The 26,714-nt window shown below is 54.1% G+C and overlaps 9 protein-coding genes across 9 annotated transcripts; 4 read left to right on the top strand and 5 right to left on the bottom strand.

The window, feature by feature from the left end:
* Window positions 1–253: 253 nt before the first annotated feature.
* QBC33DRAFT_622600 (uncharacterized protein) lies at window positions 254–1,216 on the top strand (the record flags this gene model as incomplete). Its single annotated transcript, XM_060432847.1, has 2 exons — window positions 254–871; window positions 945–1,216. The coding sequence occupies exons 1-2, from the start codon at window positions 268–270 to the stop codon at window positions 1,214–1,216; spliced, it is 876 nt and encodes a 291-aa protein (XP_060280108.1). The 5' UTR covers window positions 254–267.
* A 372-nt stretch (window positions 1,217–1,588) lies between these two features.
* QBC33DRAFT_498714 (glycoside hydrolase superfamily) lies at window positions 1,589–4,431 on the top strand (the record flags this gene model as incomplete). Its single annotated transcript, XM_060425629.1, has 4 exons — window positions 1,589–1,849; window positions 1,898–2,504; window positions 2,556–3,989; window positions 4,044–4,431. The coding sequence occupies exons 1-4, from the start codon at window positions 1,765–1,767 to the stop codon at window positions 4,429–4,431; spliced, it is 2,514 nt and encodes an 837-aa protein (XP_060280109.1). The 5' UTR covers window positions 1,589–1,764.
* A 112-nt stretch (window positions 4,432–4,543) lies between these two features.
* Window positions 4,544–6,956, bottom strand: QBC33DRAFT_458707 (uncharacterized protein; the record flags this gene model as incomplete). Its single annotated transcript, XM_060424896.1, has 4 exons — window positions 4,544–5,615; window positions 5,676–6,352; window positions 6,386–6,811; window positions 6,879–6,956. 4 exons carry the CDS (start codon window positions 6,954–6,956, stop codon window positions 4,544–4,546), a joined length of 2,253 nt encoding a protein of 750 aa, XP_060280110.1.
* A 514-nt stretch (window positions 6,957–7,470) lies between these two features.
* On the top strand, window positions 7,471–9,219 carry QBC33DRAFT_518313 (general substrate transporter; the record flags this gene model as incomplete). The annotated part of the gene is made up of 6 exons (XM_060426238.1): window positions 7,471–7,852; window positions 7,912–8,018; window positions 8,077–8,211; window positions 8,260–8,488; window positions 8,531–8,633; window positions 8,682–9,219. 6 exons carry the CDS (start codon window positions 7,471–7,473, stop codon window positions 9,217–9,219), a joined length of 1,494 nt encoding a protein of 497 aa, XP_060280111.1.
* A 3,259-nt stretch (window positions 9,220–12,478) lies between these two features.
* On the bottom strand, window positions 12,479–14,644 carry QBC33DRAFT_596709 (putative alkaline phosphatase; the record flags this gene model as incomplete). The annotated part of the gene is made up of 4 exons (XM_060431891.1): window positions 12,479–13,648; window positions 13,708–13,875; window positions 13,940–14,058; window positions 14,119–14,644. The coding sequence occupies 4 exons, from the start codon at window positions 14,642–14,644 to the stop codon at window positions 12,479–12,481; spliced, it is 1,983 nt and encodes a 660-aa protein (XP_060280112.1).
* A 2,177-nt stretch (window positions 14,645–16,821) lies between these two features.
* Window positions 16,822–17,352, bottom strand: QBC33DRAFT_622603 (uncharacterized protein; the record flags this gene model as incomplete). The annotated part of the gene is made up of 1 exon (XM_060432848.1): window positions 16,822–17,352. The coding sequence occupies one exon, from the start codon at window positions 17,350–17,352 to the stop codon at window positions 16,822–16,824; it is 531 nt and encodes a 176-aa protein (XP_060280113.1).
* A 1,294-nt stretch (window positions 17,353–18,646) lies between these two features.
* Window positions 18,647–19,815, bottom strand: QBC33DRAFT_622604 (uncharacterized protein). The gene is made up of 2 exons (XM_060432849.1): window positions 19,628–19,815; window positions 18,647–19,563 (listed from the first exon to the last, which is right to left on the bottom strand). Exon 2 carries the CDS (start codon window positions 19,546–19,548, stop codon window positions 18,991–18,993), a length of 558 nt encoding a protein of 185 aa, XP_060280114.1. The 5' UTR covers window positions 19,549–19,563; window positions 19,628–19,815; the 3' UTR covers window positions 18,647–18,990.
* A 1,674-nt stretch (window positions 19,816–21,489) lies between these two features.
* Window positions 21,490–23,954, bottom strand: QBC33DRAFT_479035 (arylsulfatase). The gene is made up of 3 exons (XM_060425304.1): window positions 23,195–23,954; window positions 22,966–23,123; window positions 21,490–22,908 (listed from the first exon to the last, which is right to left on the bottom strand). Exons 1-3 carry the CDS (start codon window positions 23,550–23,552, stop codon window positions 21,586–21,588), a joined length of 1,839 nt encoding a protein of 612 aa, XP_060280115.1. The 5' UTR covers window positions 23,553–23,954; the 3' UTR covers window positions 21,490–21,585.
* Window positions 23,955–24,309: 355 nt separating this feature from the next.
* On the top strand, window positions 24,310–26,644 carry QBC33DRAFT_596719 (major facilitator superfamily transporter; the record flags this gene model as incomplete). The annotated part of the gene is made up of 10 exons (XM_060431892.1): window positions 24,310–24,501; window positions 24,601–24,656; window positions 24,720–24,910; window positions 24,990–25,216; window positions 25,279–25,452; window positions 25,515–25,621; window positions 25,671–25,790; window positions 25,850–25,986; window positions 26,043–26,222; window positions 26,301–26,644. 10 exons carry the CDS (start codon window positions 24,310–24,312, stop codon window positions 26,642–26,644), a joined length of 1,728 nt encoding a protein of 575 aa, XP_060280116.1.
* Between the last annotated feature and the right edge of the window lie 70 nt (window positions 26,645–26,714).

Below are 26,714 nucleotides of genomic sequence, written 5' to 3' on the forward strand. Positions count from 1 at the left end.
CCCGGGATGAATTTGATTGGCCTGGTCGAGGCCTGAAGACGATTAGGAAAGCGACCCTCTTCATCTTTTTGGACTTTTCTTATAATATTACAAGTCCGGCAATCCACCGCGATCGTCTCGCAAGGCCATTCCTGCGCATTTTGCCAACCACACAACCGCCACTGAATAAACGCAACGTGGTAGAAGACTCTTGTCAAAGTAAAATAAATAATAGAAGAAAGCGAGGAAGAAGCCCCCCCGCCCCAACCCTCAAAAAATAAAAAAAATATGGCCATTCTCTTGACCTTCTTCCTGGCCCTCTTTACCGGCTCCCACGCGTACAACGCGTTCTTCAAATGGTCAAACCCCTTCCAAACCAACAATGGTCCACCTCCAGGCTTCGAGGCGGCTTGCAGCGCCGAGGCCACCTTCCAGGCCAAGCAGTACACCGTGAGCGACCTAGACGGCGCCTGGCTGGCGCCCGTCCAGGAGTTCCTGGCGCGCCACACCTACCCCGGCGACTGGGAGGGCCCCGGCGCGGGTGACGACAACAACAACAACAACCACAACGTCGTGGTGGCCGTCGAGTACGCGGACGTGCCCGAGGCCGTCAAGACGTGGGTCGAGGAGCAGTACGAGGGTTGGACGGCGGAACAAGCTGCCGGTGCATCCATGAAGAAGTGGCACCTCTTTGGCGTTTTTGAGAAGCCAGTGGGGGAACAGGCCACCGCCAGGTTTGTCTTGCCGGGAAGGGACACAGCGGTGACAGTGGCGGAGGTGGAGGAACAGGCCACGCGAGAGGGCCAAGATCGGGAGAAGGTGCTCGTATTTGCCCCGGCGGCAATCTATGAGATACTGCCGTTGTGGGTCGCGAAGGGGAGTGGGTGCGAGAGTGAGTCCTTTTTGCTGATGGATGGGAGAAACCAAGAAAAATGTTTGGGCTTGCTAACTGGTCTTTCTTCTAGATGATTTGCTGGACCTCACGAAATACGATGCTGATGCTAAGGAGGGCGGGGTCGTCGCCTGGCCGATAGAGCGTACGGCCCCGAATGAGAAGTCTAAAGATCCAAACATCTCGCTAAAAATCAGAGCCTATGTGACGCGCGAGACGGAGGAAGCGAAGGCGGCGCGGAAGATGTTCGAGCATATGTACAAGACCATCCGCAGACAGACCAGGAAACAAGAGAAGGAGGAGAGGAGGAAGAAGAAGAAGGAGCTTGCAAGGGACGAGCTTTAGTTAGGGTTAATGTCCCTTGATTATCTCTAGGAATCGATCAGAATATGGATGCAACCTGAATTACCTGGGATGTCGGGGTTGGCCCGGTTGCTGAGGAGAGCTCGAGCGTGGCAGGCTCGGGACTCACAGTTTGTGGGATTAGGATCAACCCTCTTGTCTCCAAGCAGGCGCTGAGCCAAGGCGAGGTTGCTACTCTAGTATCAATTGAAAAGTACCTCCGTACCTACTTACGTAAAAAATGGGAGGTTACTAAGGATCCCCAGTCTCGGGGAACGGGCGGGACCCGCTCGGCACTCCGCCCCGCCCGACATCCGACATGGCTTCCGACGTGGCTCCCAACGCACATACCCACATCATTTTACTCTGGCAATACACATCGGCACCTGACTTGTGCCCAGCCCAGATCCGAGATCAAAGTCAAATGACTGGCTTAGCACCACTTGGCGCGAAGCAAACTGTCTTATAGCTGAGATTCGCTAGTCAAGTCGTCTACAATGTTTGCCTAGCTCTTTTTCGCATTGACCCTCGATGAATAGGTAGAGGCAAACATGTATATCCACCAACGGGCTTCAATCGATGTCGAGTCGACGCTCGCATCTCTGACGCTGTCTGAAAAAATCTCACTCCTTTCCGGTTCGTCTGCCGCTCATTGCTTTCCTGTGCGTGACTGACATCTGCAAGGGGCCGACTTTTGGCATACTACCGCCATCCCCTTTCACAAGATCCCTTCAGTGAAATGCACAGATGGCCCCAACGGCGCTCGAGGTGGTCGATTCTTCAATCCCGTCCCAGCAACCTGCATCCCTTGCGGCACTGGTCTCGGTGCCACGTGGAATCCAGACCTTCTCTACGCTGCAGGACAACTTCTCTCCCGCGAATGCGAGGCCAAAGGCGCCCATGTATGGTTGGGTCCTACGGTCAACCTGGTCCGGGGTCCTCTGAACGGCCGCGGATTCGAGAGTTTCTCTGAGGATCCTCACTTGAGCGGCGTGCTGGCCGCCGCCATTATCCAGGGGGTGCAGAGTCGAGGCACCCTGGCTGCTCTGAAGCATTTCGTTGCCAATGACCAGGAAACAGCTAAGATGTCGGTCGATATCTGCATGTCCCAGCGGGCATTGCGCGAGGTGTATCTGAAGCCGTTTCAGATGGCTGTGAGAGATGGCAAACCAAGGATAGTGATGTCCTCGTACAACAAAGTCAACGGGACTCACGTGTCCGAGAGTAAAAAACTTCTGGACGAAGTGTTGCGACGAGAATGGGGATTCGATGGCCTTATTATGAGCGATTGGTAGGTAACTTCTGCCATCAGTACAGTACGCACACCAGCTCACAATAACAGGTTCGGGACCTATGGCTGTGCCGGCGCACTGAATGCCGGGGTGGACATTGAAATGCCAGGTCCATCGATGCACCGTGCATATCAAGCTGTCATGGCGGTAACATCTGGAAAGGTTAGTCATCAAACGATAGATGACCGGGCAAGGAAAGTCCTCGAGCTCGTCAACCACTCTGCCACATCGCGAGTATCGACAAAGGAGACAACTCGTGACTCGCCAGAGGATCGTGCCCTTAATCGACGCCTCGCGACTGAGAGTGTTGTCCTCCTGAAGAACTTGGCCAATATTCTTCCGCTCCAACCTGAGGATTGTGAGGACGTTGCCATTATCGGCCCAAACGCGAAACTCCCCGCTGCATGTGGCGGAGGAAGTGCAAATCTACGCCCCTATTTCACAAGCTCGGTCTTTCAGGGAATTCGGGACCAACTGCCTTCCAATGCAAAAGTCTACTTCGAGCCGGGAGTATTTGGGCATGTTCTTCTTCCCTACTTCACCGAGGATCATGTTACCGATGAATCGGGAAACCCGGGCGTTTCCATCGCCTTCTTCAACGAGCCGGACTCGGTTCAAGACAGGAAGCTCTTTGACTACCAGAACATCCCCGACACGACGTACCAGCTCATGGATTACAGCCATCCGGCTAAAAGGGACGTTTTCTTCATTTCAATGCGGGCTAAATACCGGCCCGAAGTCGATGGATTGTACGAGTTTGGGCTCGCCAGCTATGGCACGTCAAAGCTGTACATCGACGACGACTTGGTGATAGACAACGAGACCAAGAAAAGCCACGGGGGAATGTTCTTTGGCCACGGGTCTGTGGAAAAGCGTGGAACATGCGAGATGGTGGCTGGTCGAACCTATCGACTCCGAGTGGAAGCGGGCAGTGCCTTGACATCGAGGGTGACTGGGGGCTCATTCATACCTATACCAGGAGGAGCCTGTCGTCTTGGTGGTTGTCTCAAGCTGAAGCCCGCTGACGGAATCAACCAGGCTGTTTCTCTAGCGAAGAGATGTAAACATACATTGGTTGTTGTCGGCTTCAATGCCGACCTCGAAAAGGAAGGCAAGAATAGGGAGTCCATGTCGCTTCCGCCTCATGTTGATGATCTTGTCTCAGCAGTCCTGGGAGTCCAGCCCAATGCCATCGTGATCACTCAAGCAGGCAATCCCATCGCAATGCCATGGCGCCACCAGGCCAAGACAATTCTTCACAGCTGGTATGGGGGCAACGAGGCTGGTAATGCTGTTGCAGATGTGGTGTTTGGAAAGGTCAATCCCAGTGGGAAGCTTCCTGTCACTTTCCCGAACCGACTGGAGGATGGCCCAACGTTTCTCAGCTTTGGGAGCGACAATGGGCGGATATACTATGCTGAGGATGTCTTCGTTGGGCATCGATGGTTCGAAGCTCGTGGCATCGACGTGGCATTTCCATTCGGGTGAGTCTCGGACAAGAAAATTCCTTTCGTTATTCATTGGCTGATCGTCTCAAGGCATGGCCTGAGCTACACCACCTTTTCCGTGTCCAACATTAGGATGGCGGCGAGTGGCGTGCTCGTCGACGTTAAGAACACTGGACCCATGGCGGGTGCTGAGGTGTTGAGGCTGTATGTTTCCTTTGACCTTGTCAAGACTGGGAAGAAGTCGAGGTTTCTGCGGCCTGTCCGAACGCTTGTCGGTTTCCAGAAAATCTTCCTGAAGCCTGATCAAGAGGCTCCGGTGGTCATCACTCTTGACAAATACAGCACTGCTGTATGGGATGAACCAACCGATAGCTGGTTTTGTGAGGAAGGGACGTATACAGCTTCTATTGTGGCCTCCAGTGACAGCTTGGAAGCCAGTTTCACCGTCGATAAAGATGTTTACTGGAACGGCGCATGAGATGGAGGATACGGCTACGGCATGTTATCAGCGCCAAGCTTTGTAAACGTTTGATACATCCTAATATCCCATATCTGCTCTATCTTCCCATGGCATGTTCCTTCTGCTTTTCCTACCCGTTATTGACATCCGGCATCATCCAATCTCCATCGGTGACTGGCCAGAACGAGTCCAGAAATAAATCTGGTTGTCCCGAGCCATACCGCGGGTCAAACCCCAGGGTCAAGAAGTTGTCCTCATACTCGACTACCTCTCTGGAATGACTGCTGAACTCACTGGAGTCGGGATTTAGCGGCTCAGAGACATTGGAGGTGATGTCCATCTGCACATATTGGCCCGTCGTGATGCTATTGGATGCCACCGTGGGCATTGGCCGGGATTCTTCTGACAATATCGGCGCCGTCTGAGCCCTAGTGGCGTCTTCATCTTGGTCTCTTGACTCAAAGTGAAGGTTTCGGACAATATCTGTGACACTGTGCTTGGAGTAGATCTCCCTTCTTTCGGATTCGCCGTCATGATTCATTACTGATCTCGTAGTCTGGATACTCTCATTTTCTTCATCTTCCCAAATGGACGGGCAGGCGTGCGCACGACCACGGTTTCTTTGGGCATCACTGACCAAGTCCTGGATGCCTTTCTTCAAGATAGCAGTCGTTGGAAAGATTGCAGCTTGCTCCTCTAGCGCTTCGGCACAAGCAGTTAATCTTGCCACTAACTCAACCTGGGCCATGTGCCCCATAGGATGCTGACCCAACCTTGAGATGACTCTGGCCGAGTGAAAGGCACACATGGCAAGAGATGGATCACTGATCAAGTCTGAGCCTCCTACTAGCTTCGGCGTCTCGAGGATTCTCGATACAGACACAGCATGGAAGAGGCATTTCTCCTGACAAGATGTCGTGAAGTCGGGGGACATCTGAAGGATCTCCGCGGTTGGCAGACCTTCTCGGAAGCCGGGAATGGTGAAACGGAAAAGGTCGCAGTGTGCTTGGTGCCACCAAGCGTGAAGCATCAGGAATGGTGTGCGAGAGGGTGAGAAAGAGCGTAGGGAGAAGGCTTTTGAGTCGAAGTGGTAGCGGGACGGCAGAGAGGTGTAGAAGCGTTGAAGTTCATGCTCGATGAATCCTACGGCAAGGAGACATTCGTCAAGGGGTTTGCGGTGGTTGGTAATTGTGAGGGTGAGCCTGTGCGAGCGTCAGCAGGCGACGCGCATCCATCGTCAACCCGAAGCATGTAATTGTTACCTCTGAACGCGGTCGCGGATGTTTAAAATGCGTAAGCAGTATCCAACAAGTCCAATGTTTGGGTAATTAGGGTCGGAATCTGCATTTAGAAAGCCCGTGGAAGTCGGTATGTCCATCAAAAAGGACTTCTCATTGCAGGGTAGTCGAATGTGGAGAGTCTCGGTGGTGCAGGCTGTGAATTCTGCTTTGCCACTCGAGTACAGCGTATCTATTGCGTAGATAGACCACATCAACCGTCTTCGGCGCTCCTGTACGAGGAATGTCTGGCGACTATCTTCATGATTGAGGCGGAGGATGTACGCGAGCCGAGAGACCAGAGATATGGAGACGAGCATCTTGGTGAAACGGCGGGACAGGTAATGATCCAGTATGACAAGTAACCACGCTTCGATGTCCGACATCCGTGGTTCGCCGAGTCTTGAGAGGAGCTGGGTTTCTGTTGCTTCGATCCATTTCCGTGCCACTTCTCGATGTTTAGTGCTGCCTCGGAAGATGAACTGAGACGCCAAGCCACAAGTTGCTTTTAGAACACATGGATTTAGATCGTTTCTAGACCAGGACTGGAGAAGAGTTGCTCGATGGAAGAACCCATAACATGGAATAGGGTAAACAAAGTCGAAGAAGGCGTCGATGTGCTGTTTGATGGTCTGTTTGTCGATTTCGAGCTCCCTGGGCAACTGTCAGCCATGCGGTATGCCGGGTGGTGAAACGAATAAAGCCTGCCATGATGAGTGAGGTTCAAGCATCGGTGTTGAATGCCCTGAATGGGTCGTCCCGGGCGTTGAATGCCCTGAATGGGTCTTCCCGGGTCTTGCGAAAGATTGGGTCTGTGGTACAGATACGCCCGTGTCGGAGGTTTCAGCTTGACCAGACAGTTGAGGATCACCACTCGTGTTGCTTCTTGCAGTGGCGGGATAGTGGCATGTGACACCGCGATTGAGGCACCGGGAACAGGCTGGGAATCGCCCCGAGCATTTCAGCTTCCGATCCCGACAAGGGATGCACGCTCTCAAAACCCGTCGTCTCTCCAGTAGCTCCAAACTCTCGTTGGTCTCTGAAGACGAAGCCACCAAAGAGCATCCGAAGCGCAGTCTCTTGCAGTTCCCGCAGCCTCTCGAGTCTCCATCGCATCGTACCTAGGGGCATGACGCTTAGTCAGCTATCCGACGGACGGATGGTCTAGAGTAAAAAATCGCCGCTTACCTTGCGGTTCCGACATTGGGCGCATATCTCGGAGGTCTTGCGGATGCGAGTGCGAGATTTGTCTCGTTGATCCGCCATTGCCAAGCAAATCTGACAAGTATCAAAGAGGTCACTCGGCTTGGTCGATGCTTCGGACTCGGGGAGTGACGAGGAAGTCGGGCGGAAGATAAATCAAATTGATATCGAAAACCCCTCATATACCATAAAGTCGTTCCCCCCGACATCCGAGTTAGGTTCTGCGCTAGTGCCATCCATCTCCACTTTCCCCGGAAATGTACCTGCGCACTTGGGGGAGACAAGTTTTTCAGTCTTTGGGGCAAAGGCTGGGGTCTGAAAAAGGCTGGGGTTTTGGACAATCGTCGGCATGTCATGCAGTCGGTGAAAGTATAGGCCCTCGAACAAGCTACCTTGCAGTGGCGTGACCCATGACTTGCAGGCCTTGCCGAAAAGGATGCCGTCGGCTTGACAACCCCGGCCGGCCAAGGTATATCAAGATGCAAATATCCCAACTCGCTCCAATTCGACGCCTTCTGAAAAGCGCCAAACCACAGTCATCCTTTCTTGGAACTCGGATTGCGGTACCATCGACGCCATGTTGTCCAAGAACAGAATTCTCCACCACTTCAACCGGCATCTGGCCTTGGCCTTCGGTGTCATCGCCGTGTCGACCTTCAACTATGGCTTTGACAATGCCGCTTACAACAACGCTCAAGCCATGACGGCCTTTCAGACGCAATTTGGTGACTGGGATGCAGAGACTGGCACTTACAAGATCTCGCCGTCGTGGCTGTCGCTCTTCAACAGCCTGAACTATATTGGCTTCGGTGCAGGAGTTATCATCGGCAGCTTGGTCAGCGAACGATGGGGTCGGCGATGGTGCATGTTTGGCATGAGTGCGTGGGCACTTGTTCCAGCTATCATGGCTGTGACAGCTGTGAGCAAGCATCAGATCATGGCGACCAGAATTCTCAACTGTAAGTTCTGGCTAAAGAGAGTTCCTCACTTTCATGTTGTCGCTGATAAAGAGGACCAGATATCTACATTGGCATGGAGCTTGCCGTCGTCCCCGTCTACCAGTCCGAGATCATGCCGCGAGAGATTCGTGGCTTTGCTGTTGGCTCATACCAGTTCAGCTTGATGGTATGGCCTTCCTGTCTCACCGCCACTGCAACCTGTGTCACTCTTCTTACTTTGTTAGATGGGAACTCTTATTGTGAGCTGCGTCTGCAGGGGCACAAGCACCTTGCCCGGCAACCAATCATTCAGAATCCCATTCGGCCTCTTTTTCGTTATTCCTACTCTCGTGATGGTCCTCATCTTCTTCATCCCCGAGGTATGGTCGATTCCGCCACCATAAAACGCCGCCCCTAACTTTGTACAGTCTCCGCGATGGTTGCTCACGAAGGATCGAGTCGAAGAAGCACGCACCTCCCTCGGAAAAGTACGACAAGGGAGACTGACTGAAGCCGAGATCGACGAGCAGTTTGCCGCTCTTCAATACGCATTGGAACATGAACCCGAGCAAGGAAGATACATTGAGCTATTTCAGGGGAAGAATCTAAAGCGGACAGCCATCGTCGCTGCCATGAACTTCTTCCAGCAGGCAACAGGTCAAGCATTTGCCTCGACATATGGCGCCATCTTCATCTGAGATATCGGAACCGTCAACCCGTTTACCATGACCATCGTCAACGCTGTTGTCAATCTTACTGCTGCATTTACTGGACTGTATCTTGTTGATCGACTCGGCCGTCGGTAAGTTCCAGACAAAATACCATCTTAAACATGCCTAATCAATTACAGACCTCTTTTATTCACTAGCGCAGGCTGGATGTTCTCAGCAATCGTCACCATGGGCGCCCTCGGCACGGTGCCAAACCCTTCCTTCGGCGTCAAGTCAGGCATCGTAGCCATGCTCACACTCTTTGGCTCGGGCTTCACCTTTGCCTTTGCCCCTCTCAACTACGTCGTCACGACCGAGATCCCAGCTCTTCGCCTTCGAGATGCATCGCAGCGTACTGCTTCTATTGTCAACGTCGTGGCCAACTTTATCGTCAGCTTTAGCATCCCGTACCTGATTTACGATGAGTACGCCGGTCTTGGATCCAAGGTTGGATTCGTCTTTGCCGGCATCCTTGCCTTGGCTATCATTTTTGTCTTCTTCTGTGTTCCAGAGTGCAAGGGCAAGTCACTGGAGCAAGTAGACCGAATGTTCAACGAGGGTATAACCCTTCGAAAGTTTGGCAAGTACACACCCGAAGAGGTGACTGGGGATTTGGAACAGACAGGAGAGAAAGGAGCTGCTCCGGCGGCGGCTGTCAACCACCAGGACCGGTCGTGAGAGTTCCCTGACACAGTTTAATGATACTCTAAGGAGTTGTTGCTGGAAGCATGTAGTACTACAGGCTCATTTCCAGCAGACCTTTGGCGAGGACGTGTTATGCGACTTGGAGAATTCTACGGCCCTAGTGCAGTCCGGTGTCATCTAGAATTGGAACTTCAGATAGTGAGTGTCAAAGAGAGTAGTTGAAAGCGAGTTGTTTCAAAGCATGATCAAGCAATTAGTGACTAAGTAGAGAGACGTTTATTACAGATAAAGCCTCTCAATACAAGCTAGGACTTTGGCTAAAACCTTGTAGCCTCGTTTTGCAGCTCCTATACAAGAATATGCTAGACTGAGCAGTCGACCCCCTGAACGTCATCCTCCATGGCCGGCACAAGTTTGCTGATGTCCAGCTCCCTTGCTTCGTCCTTGCATAGCATCGCCACCGACTTGATCACCACTGACTAGTCTGTACGCGATGTCGTTCGGCGCTAGGCCTGAGCCTCCCCCCCCAACCTTTTTCGCCCCTCCAATTCGGGCGCACGAATAATGCCCAAACTTCCCATAACATTCAGCCTGTGGGTCCCGAGGAACTCTCGTTTCCCTTGAGACTCCGTCGCAAGGATCTAACACTTTTACCGCATCATACTTGCTAGATTTGGATGCAGCCAAATGATCAAACCATGCTCGCCAGCTTAATGCCGCTCTGATATCTGATATAAATGAATCTCGATAAAGGCAACTGCCACGTACAAAAAGGGCTCCACGACTTGCCAGCCCAAAGTGCCAAAATGGCAGCAACTGCATCGCTCCTTGGCTGTCTATTGCTGCCTCGCTGTCTATCGCTACTGCCTTGCTATCTATCGCTCCTTCCTTAGCTGTCTATCACTACTACCTTGCTGTCTATTGCTACTTCCTTAGCTGTCTATCACTCCTTCTTTAGCTGTCTATCGCTACTGCCGTCGCTACTCCTCCAAAACAACCGGAAACGCCACCCCAGGGTTGGTAGAGCTGTTTCGGGCCCAGAGGTGCCACCCCATGATGTGAAGGACGAGCTCCACGCGATGTGGGAATCGGTATGGCTGTTCAGAGCCCGGGGGGTTCCTCCTAAGCCGACGGGAACTGCCGCAAAGCCCGCCCGCGCCGTCGCAGTCCTTCTCCGCTGGCCAAAACACCAGGCCAGGTCCCGATCCGGGCCATGGCGGCGATCGGTGGCGGTGCTTGCGGCGCTACGGCCCTGGACACAGGCACCGGGATCCGTGACCGAGTAGCCCGGCGTGACAACGGCTGCTTGCCGGCGGGGCCCGCATCCTCGGTCTTGGTTGGTTCGGCCCGCCGTCCAACCTCCTTTCCCTTCCCCTTCCCCTTTCCGCCAGCCTCGTCTGGTTGCTTGGGTTGGCAGGAGGGGCAATTCTCATGCGGGCATCTGCCCGGCGGTTGGGCGGCAAGACGAGCCTCTATCGCCGGGGCGGCGTCGACAGGGGCGGCATGGTCCATCAGCCCATTCAGGACACCCCGGAGTCCCCTAAGTTCGTCTTTGATGTCCCCTAACGCTGGGCCCGCCATGGGCTGTCAGCAAAAATCGAGACAGGTGGCAGATTATAAGTGTCAGGGCACATACAGGCCTCATTCGCCTTCTCCTCGTCGGACTTCGGCTTAGCCGCACGCCATTTCAGACCAAATTTGGCCAATTTGACCAGGACGATGATGATCTGGAGGATGGTGTTGATAGTAGTAATGACAGACGCCACGGGTTTCAACTTCAACTGCCATGGCTGGCACGGGCGGGCGAGTTATGTTGGTGGTGATGGCTTTGTCTGGTCAAGTTGGTGAGCAAGGTAGAGAGTAGCGCAATCCAAAGAGCCTGATCAGACTCCCAAACTCCAAGGGAAACCGACAATAAGTACCAGACGGACATGGGAACTTCATCAAAGTGCCAAAGTGGCAGCAACTGCATCGCTCCTTCCTTTGAGGTCGAGGAACCTGGGGCATACCACCACATTTCATGGTGTTCCCGGTCCCCACAACCCCCATGGGGCAGGAACCGGAAAGAAATGGGCGGACCCATCTAGGGACACCAGCTCGCACTTGCCCGGCGAGATAAGTCGCCGAGCCGCTGTGGAGGACCCGGGTCCATTTCTCAGCCGCGCACGCGAACTTCGCACCGCTGTAGGAAGCCTCCAACCTCAATCTTGCTCGTTCGTCCGCGGCGCACTTTCTTGTTATGTGCAAATGAGAGGCTCCTTCCCTCCTCCTGACACCCGCGCTTTTCCGTGTTCCACCCGGGCGGGTGTACGTGGACGGCCTGCGAGTCTAGATCGCTGAAATTCCAACCGTCGGTGTGTTGCATTTCAAATCCAAAGGGTCTTGTTCCCTGCGTAGGCTGATATTCGCTGCATTTCGCAGCAACCCGACTTGCCGCTCGAGTTGGACGTCGTCAGTGTAATGCATGGCGGTAATTCCCCAAAGTCTCCACAGCAACAGTAAGGAGCAGTGGCACTGCCAAACAGACTCCAAAATCTGATATCGAGAGACAATGTTGTTGAGACTCGAGGACGCTAAGGACAAGTCGAACGATTCCGGTCTTGATAGTGGTGGCACCGACTTCGGCGCTGGCCCAGCTCAAGGTCTTAGGACTGTCCGCCAGCAACCCTTTCCAGCAGTATCCAGCCACTCCTGGGGAAACAGTCCAAGGAGACAGATGGTAACCGGGGCGTGGGTGGCATTGAGGGGGGATAAAAAGGGGGTGGCCTGTGCATGATAGTCACACAGAACTGCGCACGAGAGACCGGCTTGGAAGCGCTCCCCCTTGACGCGACTATGGCTCGCCCGTACGGCTCGAACGCCTGCTGGAGCTGGAGGGCCTTCCACCCAATTCCGACTCTTGGGCAGGCAGTTTATCAGTTGCCTGGTCGACGTTCTCTCGGACCCCTTCGGGGGGCAATGGGACGTGCTAAGGATGCCGATGACGACGGCCATCATGGCGAAGGCCACTTGATGACTGGGCCCTTCTGGTACCACGAGAATATGTTATTTCAAGATAGACGACTGTGCGTTTTTTACTTACTGTCCAGCCCGTCGTCCATCACAGTTGCGTTCAGGCTGTAGTTATAATATGCTTTACCCCTTTTACACCCTTTCAGTCACTTATAGTAGGTGGTCGGGTAACGACATTGACACACATGCCCAGTGTTCACAAACGAGACAGCGGAAAGGGATGGCAAATAATAAAGTGGATAAGTTCCCTAGTCTAATGACCAATCCTCCCCACAGCGCCTTACCTGGCGCAGGTCGTCCTGTTCGTCGGCTGCGCGAGACCAAGGCAGTCGGCGATCTTATAGAAAACATCAATATTCGAGTACGTGCCACCAAACACCTCCTGGCACGGCCCCAGCGCGTAGACAGGGACGTCAGTCAAGCTGTGCACGCCCTGCGCCTCGGAAGTAGGCAAGGTGCCGTTGACGATGAATCCGTCGGGGTTATCGGCGGGGTTGACGAAGTTGGCGCCGCCGACGCTGGTCGCGGGCAGACGCGACCCCTCCTTGTTCAGGCCGTAGCTCTCGCGGTGGTCCGGGTTCGCGCCGAGGCCCGACGCGATGACGTAGCGCGGGTCCCAATTGACGGGGAAGTTGGGCCCAGTGTTGTAGCTGACGCCCGGCTGCTCCACCGTGTACTGCGACAGTCCCGAGTTCTGGTACACGCCCACGGCGCCGCGCTTCTCGCGGTCCGTCTTCTTGGCCGCCAGGTATTTGGTGTCGGCGCTGCCGAAGACGTCGAAGCCGTGCCCGTGGTCGGCGCTGACGACGATGAGGGTCTCGTCTAGGATGCCCAGGTCTGAGAGGTGCTGGATCGTGGCCCCCACAGTGTCGTCCAGCTCGAGGAGGTCGCCCAGCGCGCGGTCGTAGTCGAGAACGTGCATCTGCTTGTCGATCGAGGCGGCTTCGGACATAAGGAAGAAACCCTTGCTGCCGCCCCTGGTGTGCAGGACGTCGATGGCCTTGAGGGTCATCTCCTTCAGGCCGGGGAGGTCGGTGGCGGAGGCCTTGTTGCCGGCGGGGTCGTTGGTCAGACTGTCCAGGTTCTCGGGGAAGACGTTGCGGTCCAGCCAGACGGGGAGGTTGGACTTGCAGAAGATGCCGAGCGCCCTGGAGTCGTTTGAGGCCTGGAGGAGAGACGTCTTGTTCAGGCTGACGGAGTAGTTCTTCTTGGCGAACTCGGCGTAGTAGTCCTTGCCGAGGTACGAGTCGGACCCAGGGAGGAACTGCTCGGCACCTCCGCCGAAAAAGACATCAGGGCCGCCGTGGTTGGTCCACGAGTAGTTTGTCAGGCCGTGCAGGGCCTGGTCGATCAGCGGGCCGTAGGCATACCGAGACCGCGTGTGGGAGGTCAGCGCAATCGGCGTGGCATCCGCCAGGAAGGCAGTCGAGACAGCACCCCATGCAGAGCCCTAATGGATCCCCGCGTTAGATTGCCAGTGAATCAGATCGGAACGGCACATTCACGTACCCAAATGCGCTTGAGGAGCTCCACAATCGTCTCAACCTTGGGGTCATCAAATAGATCAGGAGACGAGTCTGCGTAGACACCCATGGCGTTGACGGTGCTCTTGTGACCCGAGTACAGAGCCGAGGCCGAGTTCGCGCTGTCCGTGATGAAACTGTCGATGGAGTGAGTCTAGATCTGTCATTAGTCGATTTCCTCGATCGAACATCGATGCTACGGCAGGGCTAGTACAAACCATCTGATGACCCAAGACTGGGAACTTGTCGAGAGCTAGGAGGCTCTGGTATTTGCCGTTGACCGACTTGTGTGCCAGGAGACGTGCCGCCGTGATCATGTTGGACGTCATTCCGTCGCCTGGGAGGACTCGTCAGTCGGCGGTCTTAGGATGAAGCCCGACACCCGTAAGATACTCACCAATGAAGAAGATGACGTTCTTTGCTCTCTTCTTGGTAGCAAGAGGCCGCACGGTCCAGTGAGCTACCGTCTTCTTCCCATCGTAGTAGTTGAGAGTGATGGTGTACTCGCCCGGCTCATACAGAGCAACGCGGCGGTACACCTTCGACGCCACATTGACAACCGACGGGGACTTTGCTTCCTGGGCAAAGAGGTCCTCGAACCACGAGAACTTCCATGTCTCGAGGTCCGCTTCCTTCTTGTTGAAGAAGTCGGCGACGCTCTTTGCAGCCGCGCCGTCCTTCTCGATCGTCACGGTGAACTTGTCGTCGGGAACTCCTCCGTTGAACGCCTCCGAGCCGTTGACGGGAGCGTGGACCTCGAATCGGATGTCGAACTGCTGTCCCGGGAGGAAGTCCTGCTGGTCTGGGGGAAGAATGCACCCCAGCGTGGGGCAGGTGCCGAGCCTCTGGAAGGTTTGCGCCGAGACGGCAGAGAGTGAAACTGCCAGGGCTGCAGCAGCTGTAAGAGCAAACTTAGCCGCCATTGTGTAAGACGTTGGGCTTCACTCGAAGCTTCACACACAATTGGGACAAGAGAAAGATGAACGAGGTGGTGGAGAGCAGAAGCATGCCATGGAAAGGATCGGCGCTCCATTTCTAGATATTAAACACCTCTGCCCTTGCAGCTTGGCACTTTTACTTACCGGGATAATGACTCCATTCACGATAAAATTTGTATAGGCTGTGCAGGAAAATACTTTGCAATTGGTCAAGGGCCGGTCAGTCCTGATGGTGTGCTAACAGCAAGCCCTGGGAACTACAGATTGATTAGGAAGCTGTCGAGTAGAGCTGCAAACCGCCAGCAATCATGGAAGCACGTGTCCCTGCCCTGCGTACTCCCTACTGGGTGAACTATTGGTCATGCTGGCGAGCCGCAGCTGCCTAGAAGCTTTTGCCAAGTGCCAAGACTTGATATTAGGTTCCCGGGTGGGGAATGCGGTCGAAACGTGGCTTAACCGGTCGCTGTGATTGGGACGGTGGGGGGTGCCCCGGCTCCGGCATCCTATTGGCCAATTCCAACAACACCACCGTGAGGTGTCAGTGTCGGGTACCGTGCATTTCCACTCCGCTCTCATGGTCAGAAACCCCCGGAGATCAAGTAAATCCCGGAGACCGGGTCTTACAATGCGATAACTAAATTCTGAATGAATCATTTCGGCTGCCCGGTGTTTCCGAGCCTAGGCAAGGTAATCGTGATGCTCGGCGAACAGAATGGGTTGTAAAATGGGGTTTTACGTGTAGCCCTGGTGTATGTCTTCGTGTTGAATCCGAGATCAAGACCTTGAGATAAGTCCAGAGCTGTGGAGAAGCGGACCTTCTAGAAAATTCGAAGCGTTACACTTGATGGTTTCATGGCTGGGTTCAGGGTTGCATGGTACGGCTCAATGCCCCCGTCGGCATGCCTCCTGCATGCAACGACGTAGTTATCGATCGCACGACACGAGACCTACATAGTAATAACGGGTCAAATCGGCCAAGGGAAATTCGATTTATCCTCGGTCTGAAACCGTGGGCGACTGCGCTACCTTGTGCCTCTTCGAATCCCCAGAAATCGTGACATTCTGGATTGTGTAGATATCCTGATATTCGGAGACCAAATAGGTCTCCATTGCCCCAGATCAGTGCTGACCACTCTCTCCCTCGCCCCCATACAGACTCTTAAATCGGGCCTTATCGCGACTTGATCGGGGGTGCAATCTAACTTATTCTCAAACCTTGCTTGCATTGCTGTGTAACTGTATTTTCGGGCCGCGCACTCAACCAATTAGTCACAGCTCAGCGTAGCAACTAGCTTTGCTGCCAATCTTGTGGATCTCTCGTCAACTAGAGTGAACAAATTGAGAAAACGGGGCACCGTTGCGTCTTCCCGTTCGCCGGTTCGACTACTCCGTCCCTCCCCCGCCAGCTACCGAGCTATGAGCCTAGGGACACCGATCACCATTGCTCTTTGCTCGGCAGTCAATCGATGAGATATGCTTGACCCCTGCATTAGGCACTGTGCGTGCCTCAACCAGCCTTGTCATTCCCAAGTAAGAAACCTGTCTCGATGTGGTGATTATGTCATCGTCGTTTCCAATCAGGGGCGTTTGCTCCCCAGGAATTACGTAGAGCCAAAACGGCTTCTCGATCACGAAGCAAAAGGTGGGCTGCTCGATGACGGGGGAGCGAGATGAAGCCTTGCCAAAGGGTGGTGTCGACAGCCATGGGGAGGGTCTCACGCCATGGATGGATAATTAGAAGCAATAATGACAAAATAGGTCCCAATTTCGTGGGCGTTAAGTGTCTTGCTGAGCTCAAAGGAAGTGTGTGAACAGACATAGTATGCGGTACCAGGCTACGGTTCACAATGAAGTCCAAGGTGTTATGAATGGATAGAAAAACGTGCTCGCCGACGTCAGATGTTGGGGAGAAGGACAGTTTGTCCCAACCTCGTCGATTGACATGCTAGCTCATCATAAAATTGCAATCAGCATCAGCGGTAGTTCATTTGTACTCAAGTGTCAAACAGACTACGACTAGTTACTCGACTTTGCAGGCATGGGACTGCGGTGGTTTTCGTGACCAACATTAATACGCGACATCTGACTTCCCCATCTCAAAAACTAGGGTCAACTTTTTGTGCCTGCCAATCCACCCTCGCCTCATATCCATTTTCTCTTATTTAAAACCGGCAAATCTGTTGTCCAACATTGTCCCCTCCGTAGGCTATGGAGTACGACGGGACATAGCTCTCTCCCCCGTTCCCGTAGCCACAGCTCGCCACAACCCTGTCCATGGCAGTATTCATCTCTTGCCTCCAGCAGCGGGCCTGGGTGTCGTAGGTGCAAAAGTACGCAATCGTGTTGACGTTTGTGAACACGATGGCCGTCCTAGTGCCGTATTGGTCGCCGTAGTCGCACTCTGACTGCAGAAGCTCCTTGGCGACGGCGAAATTGTTGACGTTGATGTAGCCGCCTGTGCCGCACTTCTCCTGGGAGTTGGGAAGAGGGCGTGCATTCTGTTGCCGCCGGGAGAGGGACCGCTCAGCCACGGCTTCAGCGGTTTTGAGGAGGATGGGCTCGCCGATGGCGTCGCCGTTGGCGTCGAAGGGGATCGAATAGAGCCCGGCCGGGAGGCCGGCGGGGACAATGACTGCGCGGACGGCAATGGCCTGAAGCAGGGCAAGCCCGGAGAGGAGAGCAAGGCGAACCATGTTGAGATCGGTGTCTGGTTTTGACAGGGGATGTAGCTCGAGCACGAGTTGTGTGTAGTGATATTCAAGCCCTCAAACTGTGAGCGGTAATCGTACTGAAGTAAAAATCCACAGCTGCTTTAACGGCGGCTGAGTGGGTTCCTTTTAAGCTTTGCTGTCAGGATAGACACCAGCACCCCCAAGCACGTTTACCAGCAGAGGATCCCTTTGCTTAATCTAACATCATATCGCAAATGTCCCGCGCGCGGAACACTGGCAGGTTTATCCATGCCTAATCCATGTTGCAAAGGACATTTTTTGAGAAGATGGATTTATCCAACAATGTTTCATTGGTATTTCCGGGCGGCTCCTATCTTACCCGTTGCCCTGGTTTCCGGAAAGCCCAATTGACCGGGTGCACCAGGAGAGCCAGGACACGGCTGAAGTGCTCTTAATAGTCAAGGCGCCTAAATTCGGAGGTGAAGGGATATGATTCGGTTGACTCTATCAAGTCGTGAGTGTTTCGCGTAAAGTCCCGGCTTGGCGAGTGGGGATTGTCCGGGCGTTGTCAAAGCTCAACCCAAAAATAACATATCATAAACCTACTTGGGCCCTTGGTCCCTTGGTCCCAAGACATCATTGAGCTAGTTCCCACTAGTTGATACCGATACCGCCCTTTTCACCCTTTCTCGGCTCATATTCGCCAGCGAAATACCGGGCTTAGCAATGTTAATTACAAGGCCATTCAGAACGTCCACAGTGATAGACGAATATATTATTTTATCGACGATCAGCATCCCGAATAGACCATGCCATTAGACTTTCACGCGAGCAGGGGCCAAGTCATTGAAATGAAAGACTGCCGAGAATTTGGATAATATGAGAGGGACTTGGAAGGGGAGCCGATGGTTCGGTTAACCGTAATCGCGTAGAGTAAATGTGGCGATTAATATGCCCAACATCTTCCATATCGTGGTTTACAGGCCACCAGTCATCGCAGTTTGGTAATTAATTATCATGTGAAAATCCCGGCTCTCTAGGAACCGTACCAAGTCGTGGTTTAGCGAGCAACAATACTTGGTCTCACACGTCGACAGATCAGTAGTCTTCAGGGTCGTTAACATAGAGTTGCAGTGCCGTGTCAGGTACCCGTCCATTCGCTTGACATCGGGGATTAATTAGCTCGTGCAGTACATACCTCCGGCGCCCCTGACTGATGTCGCTTACGCACGGGCGGGGCCGTAATGGCTGCTGAGACAACCACACTTTCACCCGACTTGCTTGGCAACCACGTGTCGCACGATATATCTTAACTAGGTAATTACAGCGCGGCTCGAACGCAACTATCTTTCTATCCCAAGTGATCTTGAGATGTTGCAAATTGTTTATAGTTGCGCCAGTGGTTACTCAACTGAATATTCTCTCAACTATATTTGCTCTCAACACACAAAAGTCGAAGGGGACACATGGTCTTGTCGTCACACTCAAAAGTAGAGTTCAAGTTTCGGGCTCTTCTCTATAATCCCAATCCTTCCTCACCCCCCCTTTACCCTCTCAACAATCAAAGCTGGATGGGAGACAGGATCTTGCCATCACCCGAAAGCCACCGTACAGGCTTCGGGCTCTTCCCTGTAATCCCAATCCCTTCGAGACCATCATCTAGCTACACCCGTCAGGGCGGTTCGAGAGGCACTCGGTGACACAGCTCGACTGCAGCTGGACATTCCTAGTCAGCCCAGACACTCTGTTCCCGGACTTCAGACAGTCCTGGAGGACAAAGTTGGCGCCGTTAAGCAGATCGCCCTGCTCCAGACCCGAAACAGCCTTGGACCAGCTCACGCAGCACTCGCCACCGCCCTGTCCGAGACAGACGGCACGAGGTGACTGGGAGAGCTGCCTGAACGGGTCGCGGCGCAGCGCCGAGATGAGGTTGGCGCAGTTGGTCGCGTCCGCGAGATTGCTGCCGAAGCAGGACACAGCGACGGAGCCGCAGGCCCGGGCCTCGAGGGGTGCCCCGGCGGCCTCCAGACCGGAGCGCTTGGCTTCGCTGCCGGGCACATCGGCGTACCAGGTGAGGGTGTTGTTGCCGTCTTGTGAAACATCGATGACGATGAGACCGTCCGGGGTCGTGTCGGCTCTCGGGAGGACGTGTCCGGCAACTTTCATCCCGACCATGCCGGTCAGAATGAAGGCGGCGGCGGCGTTTCCGAACATCATGGTGGATATTGGGGTCTGGTATAACTGTTAGTTTCAGAAACCGCATCGTGACATCACCTGGGGACATCTAATGACATACTGGTAGAGCGATGTGTGTTAAACAAGTGTGTTTCGAAGGTGGTGGCTGGTAGTTTGCGACTTCTTGTTGCTTCTGCTGGTCAAGATCGAGATATGTTCCTAGGAGCGACGGCTCCTTTTATACAAATGATATCGGAGGCCCTAGCCAGCCGAGAGTCTGAAGATGAAAGACGTCGGGGGTAAGTTGTGCCAAGACTGTCACTCAAATGAGTCAGCGCACCAGACAGGACATAGCCCTAAGGCACGAGCCTCCTTGTCATGTCCACAAGAATGCAGCATGTGATGCGACTTGTCCGTCCGCTTAGTGCTTATTTGTGAGACAAATATTGAAAATTTGACTCAGCGTATGGAATAGGGCAAAATTGATCATATTCTCCTGTGAAGTCTCCCCTTCTAAGTTTGCGGTTACCGAGAGGGCACTATTCAGTGAGCAACCTTCAGTTAGCAAGGTCAATAGAAATGGAATTATCAACTCAGAGTTAATCATCAAGGGGTACATAGCGTGTTATTCTCATACTATATTATCCGATATCCCAAAGCATAACTCAAGACACCAGCGGGCGAGTTTGTTGGTATGTTTACCGGCGCACAGACGTCTAAGCCCTAGGTAAATACGACGATCCTCCCTTTCTTCTTCAGTGGTAGCACCAGTGCTGAGTGAGCACTCGGATTGAAAGACCTTCGTAGTAATCATTGGGGAGAACATTAGTAACATTATTCACAACTTCCCAACGTTACATCGATGGGCCTTGTAGAAGCATCTGGCCCCCAGGATGGGGCAAATCCGAGACAATGTCTGTTCATCCATGGCGGCGATTACTGAGCGCCTGTTAATAGGCCCGGAACATTCCACGCAAAATCTGTGGGATGAAATACACGATACTTGGTCTTGGCGTCTTGGCGACTTGGCGATGCGAGGTGATGGTAAACTGTTGCGAGCCTACATCACTGACTAACTACCTGAAGATCATGGCTGGCAAATCCAATCGAATAACATCTAGACCTGGCTGACGTTCTTTTAAGATGCGGAAAAAAAAGGGAAACGTCACCAAAGCCAAAGAAATCTGCCCCTGAGACAACTCATCCAATTCCAACCCACTCCTGATGAGGTACCCCTGAGCTTTTACACGAAAGAGCAAGAGTTTGCGGGGTTTGTCTGGATTCCTCGCCACAGCAGGATGTTAGTAATGCAGGAGGTAATAGTAAACACTCCAGCGGCCTTCAACATGAGAAGGGCTGTGCCCGTACTCCAAGCCCGATACCGGAAGTAGCATCTGTATGGAGGTGCCGAAATACGAAGGCTGCCTTGCCATACCGCTGCCTCACCGACCCCTAGTCCCTTCTTCGTAGCTAAAGGCAGCCAGGACGGCAGGATTTCCACACAAGTGACTGTCCCGTCCGTCCAGACAAACCTGCTGCATATGAGAACGAGCCCGCACGTCAACGCTTACTTTGGATTGATGACTTGTTGGCCAGGCTGCCAGAAGTAACCTCTCGAGCCGTCTCCCATGTACCCTCTTAGTTTTGTTTATAACCGCAGCTAACAATAGCAGCAGAGAACAGTTGTTTTGCCAAGGTCTCTCCGCAATCCTTCAGGTTAACAACGTGCTCGTTCGGCTCGTTCGGCCCGGCGAAGTTTAAGTTACTCGCCCTCCTTGTGTCGGGAATGTAGACTCGATGCCCGACCAGTTACCGGTTTGAGAGTGGTGACGGTGTTGACAAGCAACGCCAAGTCCGATTCCAGCTGGCCGTAGGTAAGAAGTCGTCCCACGTGTATCATGTTGAGCATGTCACACACAATTTTATTCCAATGGCCGCGACATTGCCAGTTGTCAGATCGAAGGACTTGGGGGGCGCGGCCTTTCTTCTCAGGATCATCTTTTTCGTCTCCTCTCTTCTCTACCACTTTTCCAATTCAGCATCTCCAATCAACTATCACATCCTCTCCATCCACTCCCATCAAGTAAACTCATGCCAATTCGCATCAATCTGGAAAGCCGGACCATCCGCCCCATCCTCCCCGAACTGCGGCCCCTCGGACTCCAGGATATACCCCATCTCGCACTGATTAAACTCGACCCCCGACCTCTGCGCAAAGAAGGAGTCATACCGCTCCGCCAGCGCATCCTGCAGGTTCCCCACATTCTCCGCCGGAAACAGCGCCTTCCACGGCTGCACGCACGCCTCTGCCTTGCACGACTTGAGCACAAACAGCAGCGCGTCCAGGCGCGTCGTCAGCTGCTCCAATGGCACACCCAGCAGCTTCCTTGCCGGCGCCGACGGCGTCTCCTCCGGGAGCAGCAGGTTGACCATCTGGCCCGGGTCGGTGTTCATGTCGTACAGCTCGTGCTCGTTGTTGCACCACACCTGGTAGAGCAGGTTGTAAGCCCCGCCGCCGCCGTAGACGCGCACGGCCTTGTACGTGTTGTTGAAGTACATCTTCTGGAAGCCCTCGTACACGGTGCCCTCGTTGGACGCGAAGCCCCAGTGCTCGACCGTGACGTGCTCGTGCCGCGTGCGGCCCGCGTCGGCGATGGCGTCGGCCGTCAGCGGGATGGCTACGCCGTCGAAGTCGTCGCGCATCGGGGCGCCGACTATGCTGAGGAGGGTGGGCGCCACGTCGGTGTGCGTGGTGATGATGTCGGTTACCAGGTTCTTGGGCACGTTGGGCCCGCGCACGATGAAGGGGATGTTGATGTCTTCTTCGAAACTGCACTGCTTGGAGGGCTGGAGGCGGTGCTGGCCGATGTGGTATCCGTTGTCGGTCGTGTAGATGATGTAGGTGTTGTCGATGATTCCGTTGGCCTCTAGCTGCTTGACAACGCTGTCCACAATCTCGTCGACGCTCTGCAGAGCCCGGAGGCGCTGGCGGTAGTAGTGATCGTTGAAATCGACGTTCTCCTGCGTCTGCTGGGGCAACCTCCGTATCCAGCTCCCGCCAGACGGCTTATCGGGATTGAAATTGTCCGTTCTCGGAACCTGGACGCCCTCGAAGAGGTCGGCGTGCCTCTCGGCACATACAGGCGGCGAGAATACGACATCCGAGACGTTGCTGCCCAGGCCGTCCTTGTATCCCGGAGCCCAGATGTTTGCGTGCGGGGCGACAGGGGCAATCCCGAGGAAGAAGGGCCTGTCTGCCTTGATTGCCTCGTCCAGGAGCGCAGTCGACTTGTTGGCGAGCACATCCACGCTATACAGCCCTTCGAAACTCTCTATCGGGCCTTCATTGTTGCTGTAGGTGCTGTTCATGTACCAATACACGAACGGGTCCAACAAAAAGCTCTGCTCGCCATCAGGAACACTGGGCGTAAAAAGTCAAGGTGTCTTTGAACGACGTACCGAGGCATTCCACCCACCCGCATATGGGTTGTTGTAGTTGGACGTGCTATGGGCGTTGAACAGCTTCCCAGTGTAGTAGGTGTTGTAGCCGGCTTCTTGCAGCCAAACGGGAAGGTACTTGTCGTTCAGCCCCTCGTAGATGAACTTGGGATATCCTCCTGCCATATTTGTTAGCTTACTTGTTGGCCGTGGTTGCACATTGAATCTCCCCATCGCCACCAGTATTTACCGTATGGGGGGACCACATTGGTCACGTTCGTGTTGTGCGCCAATTTTCCAGTTAACAACGATACCCTTGAAGGGCAGCAAAGCGCCGTGGTGCAGAAATGGCGCCGGAAGAAGGTCCCCTCGTCTACGATATGCTGTTTGACAAAGGGCATGTAATCCAGCGAGTCCATGTGGAGGTCCTGGTCGTCTGTGATGATGAAGACGATGTTGGGGCGGACAGCCTCACTCGGAGCGTCGCCATTGGCGGCGGGTGGGAGAGGTGCTTGATGAGGGCTGGAATCCGTCACTTGCGCGTGTGCCAGGCCTATGCCCATGAGGCAGACTGGAAGCAGCACGCTTCGCAAATGGAGGAGTCGCATGGTGCCGATGCCGGTGTTGTGGTTGCGATGGTATCACCGTCCCTGTCAGGCTCGGAGGTGGGGGCAACTTGACGTCTGTTGGAGTAATAAAATAATAGGTGGCGGTACGAGTGGTACATATATTGCCAAGCCGCCAAGAATACTGCTTGTTGGCCGTTGGGAGGTGCGTGCTAGAAAATTGCAGTCGTCATCCTGGTTGAGAAGAGCATCCGGGTCTGGGTCTGCTGTCGATCAGTGTCGATCACCGTCTGTTGTTGATTCGCCGTTACGACGCCCCAGTAAAACGAGCAGGTTGAGCATGCCGGCGGAGGCCAAAAGAGCCAAAGATAGAACCCACGGAGACACGAGGTGGTTGCAAATAGCTTCAACCCCAGATCTTAACAGCCCAAGGGTCCTTCCCCATTTCGACATCGCTTAATCCGCAATTACCCCGCATTTCGGGATTATTAGTTGTCATGAAGAAGTCGTCATCTTTTTCCACCCAATCAACGTCGGCACCAGTTGGGATGGAGTGTAGTGTGCCAAGCGAAGGGAAGCATGCCAAGCTTTTTACCCGCATGAAAGGGCAAGGGATATATATTTATAACTACCGGGATATACCTACGCGGCCTTCCAAAGTCGCAGGCGAGATCCTTCTAGACCAGCCTGCCATCTTTGGCAAGTCATTCTATTATATTAGACATAAAGCATCCCGGGGTTTCGTCTAGCTCCGACTGCGCGGCCCATAATCACCCTCACTCTTTTTGCGAGTGTCACAATGGCGACTGTAATTCCGGAGCAAGTGTCGTCGGAGAAGACGTTTCCGCTTGAGGATGCGGAGCCCGGAATTGATACCAAGGAGACCGAAACTGTCTCTCCCGTCGCGCCCTTGGGCAAACCACACGAGGAAAAGAAGTTCTGGTTCCAGCGGACAAAGACCAAGTACGATCCCGACGCCATTGCAACGCAGGTATGAAGCATCATGACCATATGAACAACATCACCATAGCATGTGACCATGCGACTTTTCCAGGATAAAATGCTGACACACGCGCGCGCAACAACATAGCCGAGCGTCTACGATGTGCCGGAAGTCGGCGCCCAGTACCAGCCGCGCGAGGACTGGTGAGACGTCACCATTAATTATCGCCGGATCAAAAGCACACTATAGGCTAAACAGTCGCATAGGGAAAATCTGCATCGATTTGACCCCGCAGCCAGATGGACATGGGGAGAAGAGAGGAAGGTTGTTCGGAAGATGGATTGGCGAATCATGATCTGGTGCGCCGTCATGTTCATGGCCATGGAGCTCGACCGGGCCAACCTGAGCCAAGCCCTGACGGATAACTTTCTTGCGGATATGCACATGACCACCAACGGTATTTACCTCGCGGACCAGACCTTGTCGTGCTTCTTCAGGCTTGGTCGGTCTTGGTGGTGATAATGGCGGCTAACGAGCAATCCCAGACTACAATATCGGGAATACCATCTACGCCGTGTGCTTCCTCGCCGGCGAGTTCCCGTCCCAGCTGCTCGCGAAGTGGCTCGGTCCGGACCGGTGGATTCCGTCCCAGATTATCCTCTTCTCCATCGTGTCCGCTTCTCAATTCTCGCTGGCGACGAGGTCATCATTCCTCGCAACCCGGGCACTGCTGGCGTTTCTGCAGGGAGGATTCATTCCCGAGGTAAATATCACTCGGCACGTCTTCCGCAGTTGACAGACAAACTGACTCGTACCCCCTGGCAGGTCGTGCTCTACTTGTCGTATTTCTACAAACACCATGAACTTACACTCCGCCTCGGCTTCTTCTGGACCGGAATGTTCATTGCCGACATCCTGGCCGCCATCCTCGCATTCGGGCTGCTCCATATGAGAAATGTGCGCGGCTATGCCGGCTGGCGATGGCTCTTCCTTGTCGAGGTATGATTATTGTCTCATCCGACGAACTATCGAGGCGCACTGATCCTTAACTCTGTCTACAGGGCTTGATAACTGGCACCGTCGGTCTCCTATCCTACGTCATGATGCCTGCGGGACCGACCCAGACGGCTAACTGGTCCCGCGGCAAGAACGGGTGGTTCTCACCACGGTAAGTCGGTGGCTCGTTTCCCCCGGAGCCTACAACTGACTGGATACAGAGAGGAAGCCATCATGGTCAACCGAGTCATCAGGGACGACCCAAGCAAGGGAACCATGCATAACCGACAGCCAATCACTTGGAAACTCTTGTGGATGAGCCTGACTGACGTGGATTTATGGTACGTTACTGACTGACTGACTGACTCCGACGTGTTTCAAGTATGCTTACCAAATGCAGGCCGATGTATTTGATCGGTTTCACCTTCAACATCCCAACCTTCTCGCCGCAGCAGTATCTGAGCCTCTCCCTCCGTGGGCTTGGTTTCAGCACCTTCCAAACCAATCTGCTCTCGATCCCTTACCTAGTCCTTAAGAGTGAGTTCTTATTTGGCGTTTTGATCAGCAATCCCATTATTAACAACCCTCCTCAGCCATCAACATGCTCGCCCTAGCAACGGTGGCAGAGCTCACGGGCCAGCTCGCAGCATGCGCAGCAGTATTCCAGATCTGGTGCATCCCGTTCCTAATCTACCTCGAGGTGGTCGACACAACCAAGGCATCCAAGTGGCTGACCTGGGGGATGATCTCCCTCCTACTTGCCGCTCCACTCGGTGCGTTCTTTCCAAAATCTCGCCCTCCCACGGTCCCTACCTTACTTTTTACTAACGGCCCTTCCCCACCCCCCGCAGCTCACCCCGTCCAAGTCGGCTGGGTCTCCCGAAACGCCAACACGGTGCGCTCGCGCGCCGTCGGGGCAGCGCTGTACAACATGTTCCTGCAGACGGGCGTCATCGTCTCGTCCAACATCTACCGCGCCGACGACGCGCCGCTCTATCGGCGCGGCAACGCCATCCTGCTCGGGCTGGTGGGGTTCAACCTGTGTCTGTACGTCCTGGCGAAGTCGTACTACGTCTGGCGGAACCGCGTGCGGGACCTGAAGTGGGAGGGGATGACACCTGAGGAGAGGCTGTACTACCTCTCGGACAACCAGGGGGCGGGGAACAAGAGGCTGGATTTCAGGTTTGCTTCCTAAGCGGGGAGGGTTGCGTGGGGGCGGGATCTCTACAGTGTTGCAGCGTGTGTTGGTTTGAGGCAATTAACGT

The sequence above is a fragment of the Phialemonium atrogriseum genome, assembly GCF_030411735.1.
Source record: "Phialemonium atrogriseum strain 8032-3 unplaced genomic scaffold QBC33scaffold_28, whole genome shotgun sequence".
Classification (NCBI taxonomy): domain Eukaryota; kingdom Fungi; phylum Ascomycota; class Sordariomycetes; order Cephalothecales; family Cephalothecaceae; genus Phialemonium; species Phialemonium atrogriseum.

Coding starts and splice junctions, on each gene's coding strand:
- QBC33DRAFT_622604 (XM_060432849.1), bottom strand. CDS start 19,548: ATGATGTTCGGAAACGCCGCCGCCGCCTTCATTCTGACCGGCATGGTC.
- QBC33DRAFT_479035 (XM_060425304.1), bottom strand. CDS start 23,552: ATGCGACTCCTCCATTTGCGAAGCGTGCTGCTTCCAGTCTGCCTCATG. Junction 23,124..23,194: donor CAATGTGGTCCCCCCATACG/GTAAATACTGGT, acceptor CAAATATGGCAG/GAGGATATCCCAAGTTCATC. Junction 22,909..22,965: donor CGGGTGGGTGGAATGCCTCG/GTACGTCGTTCA, acceptor GATGGCGAGCAG/AGCTTTTTGTTGGACCCGTT.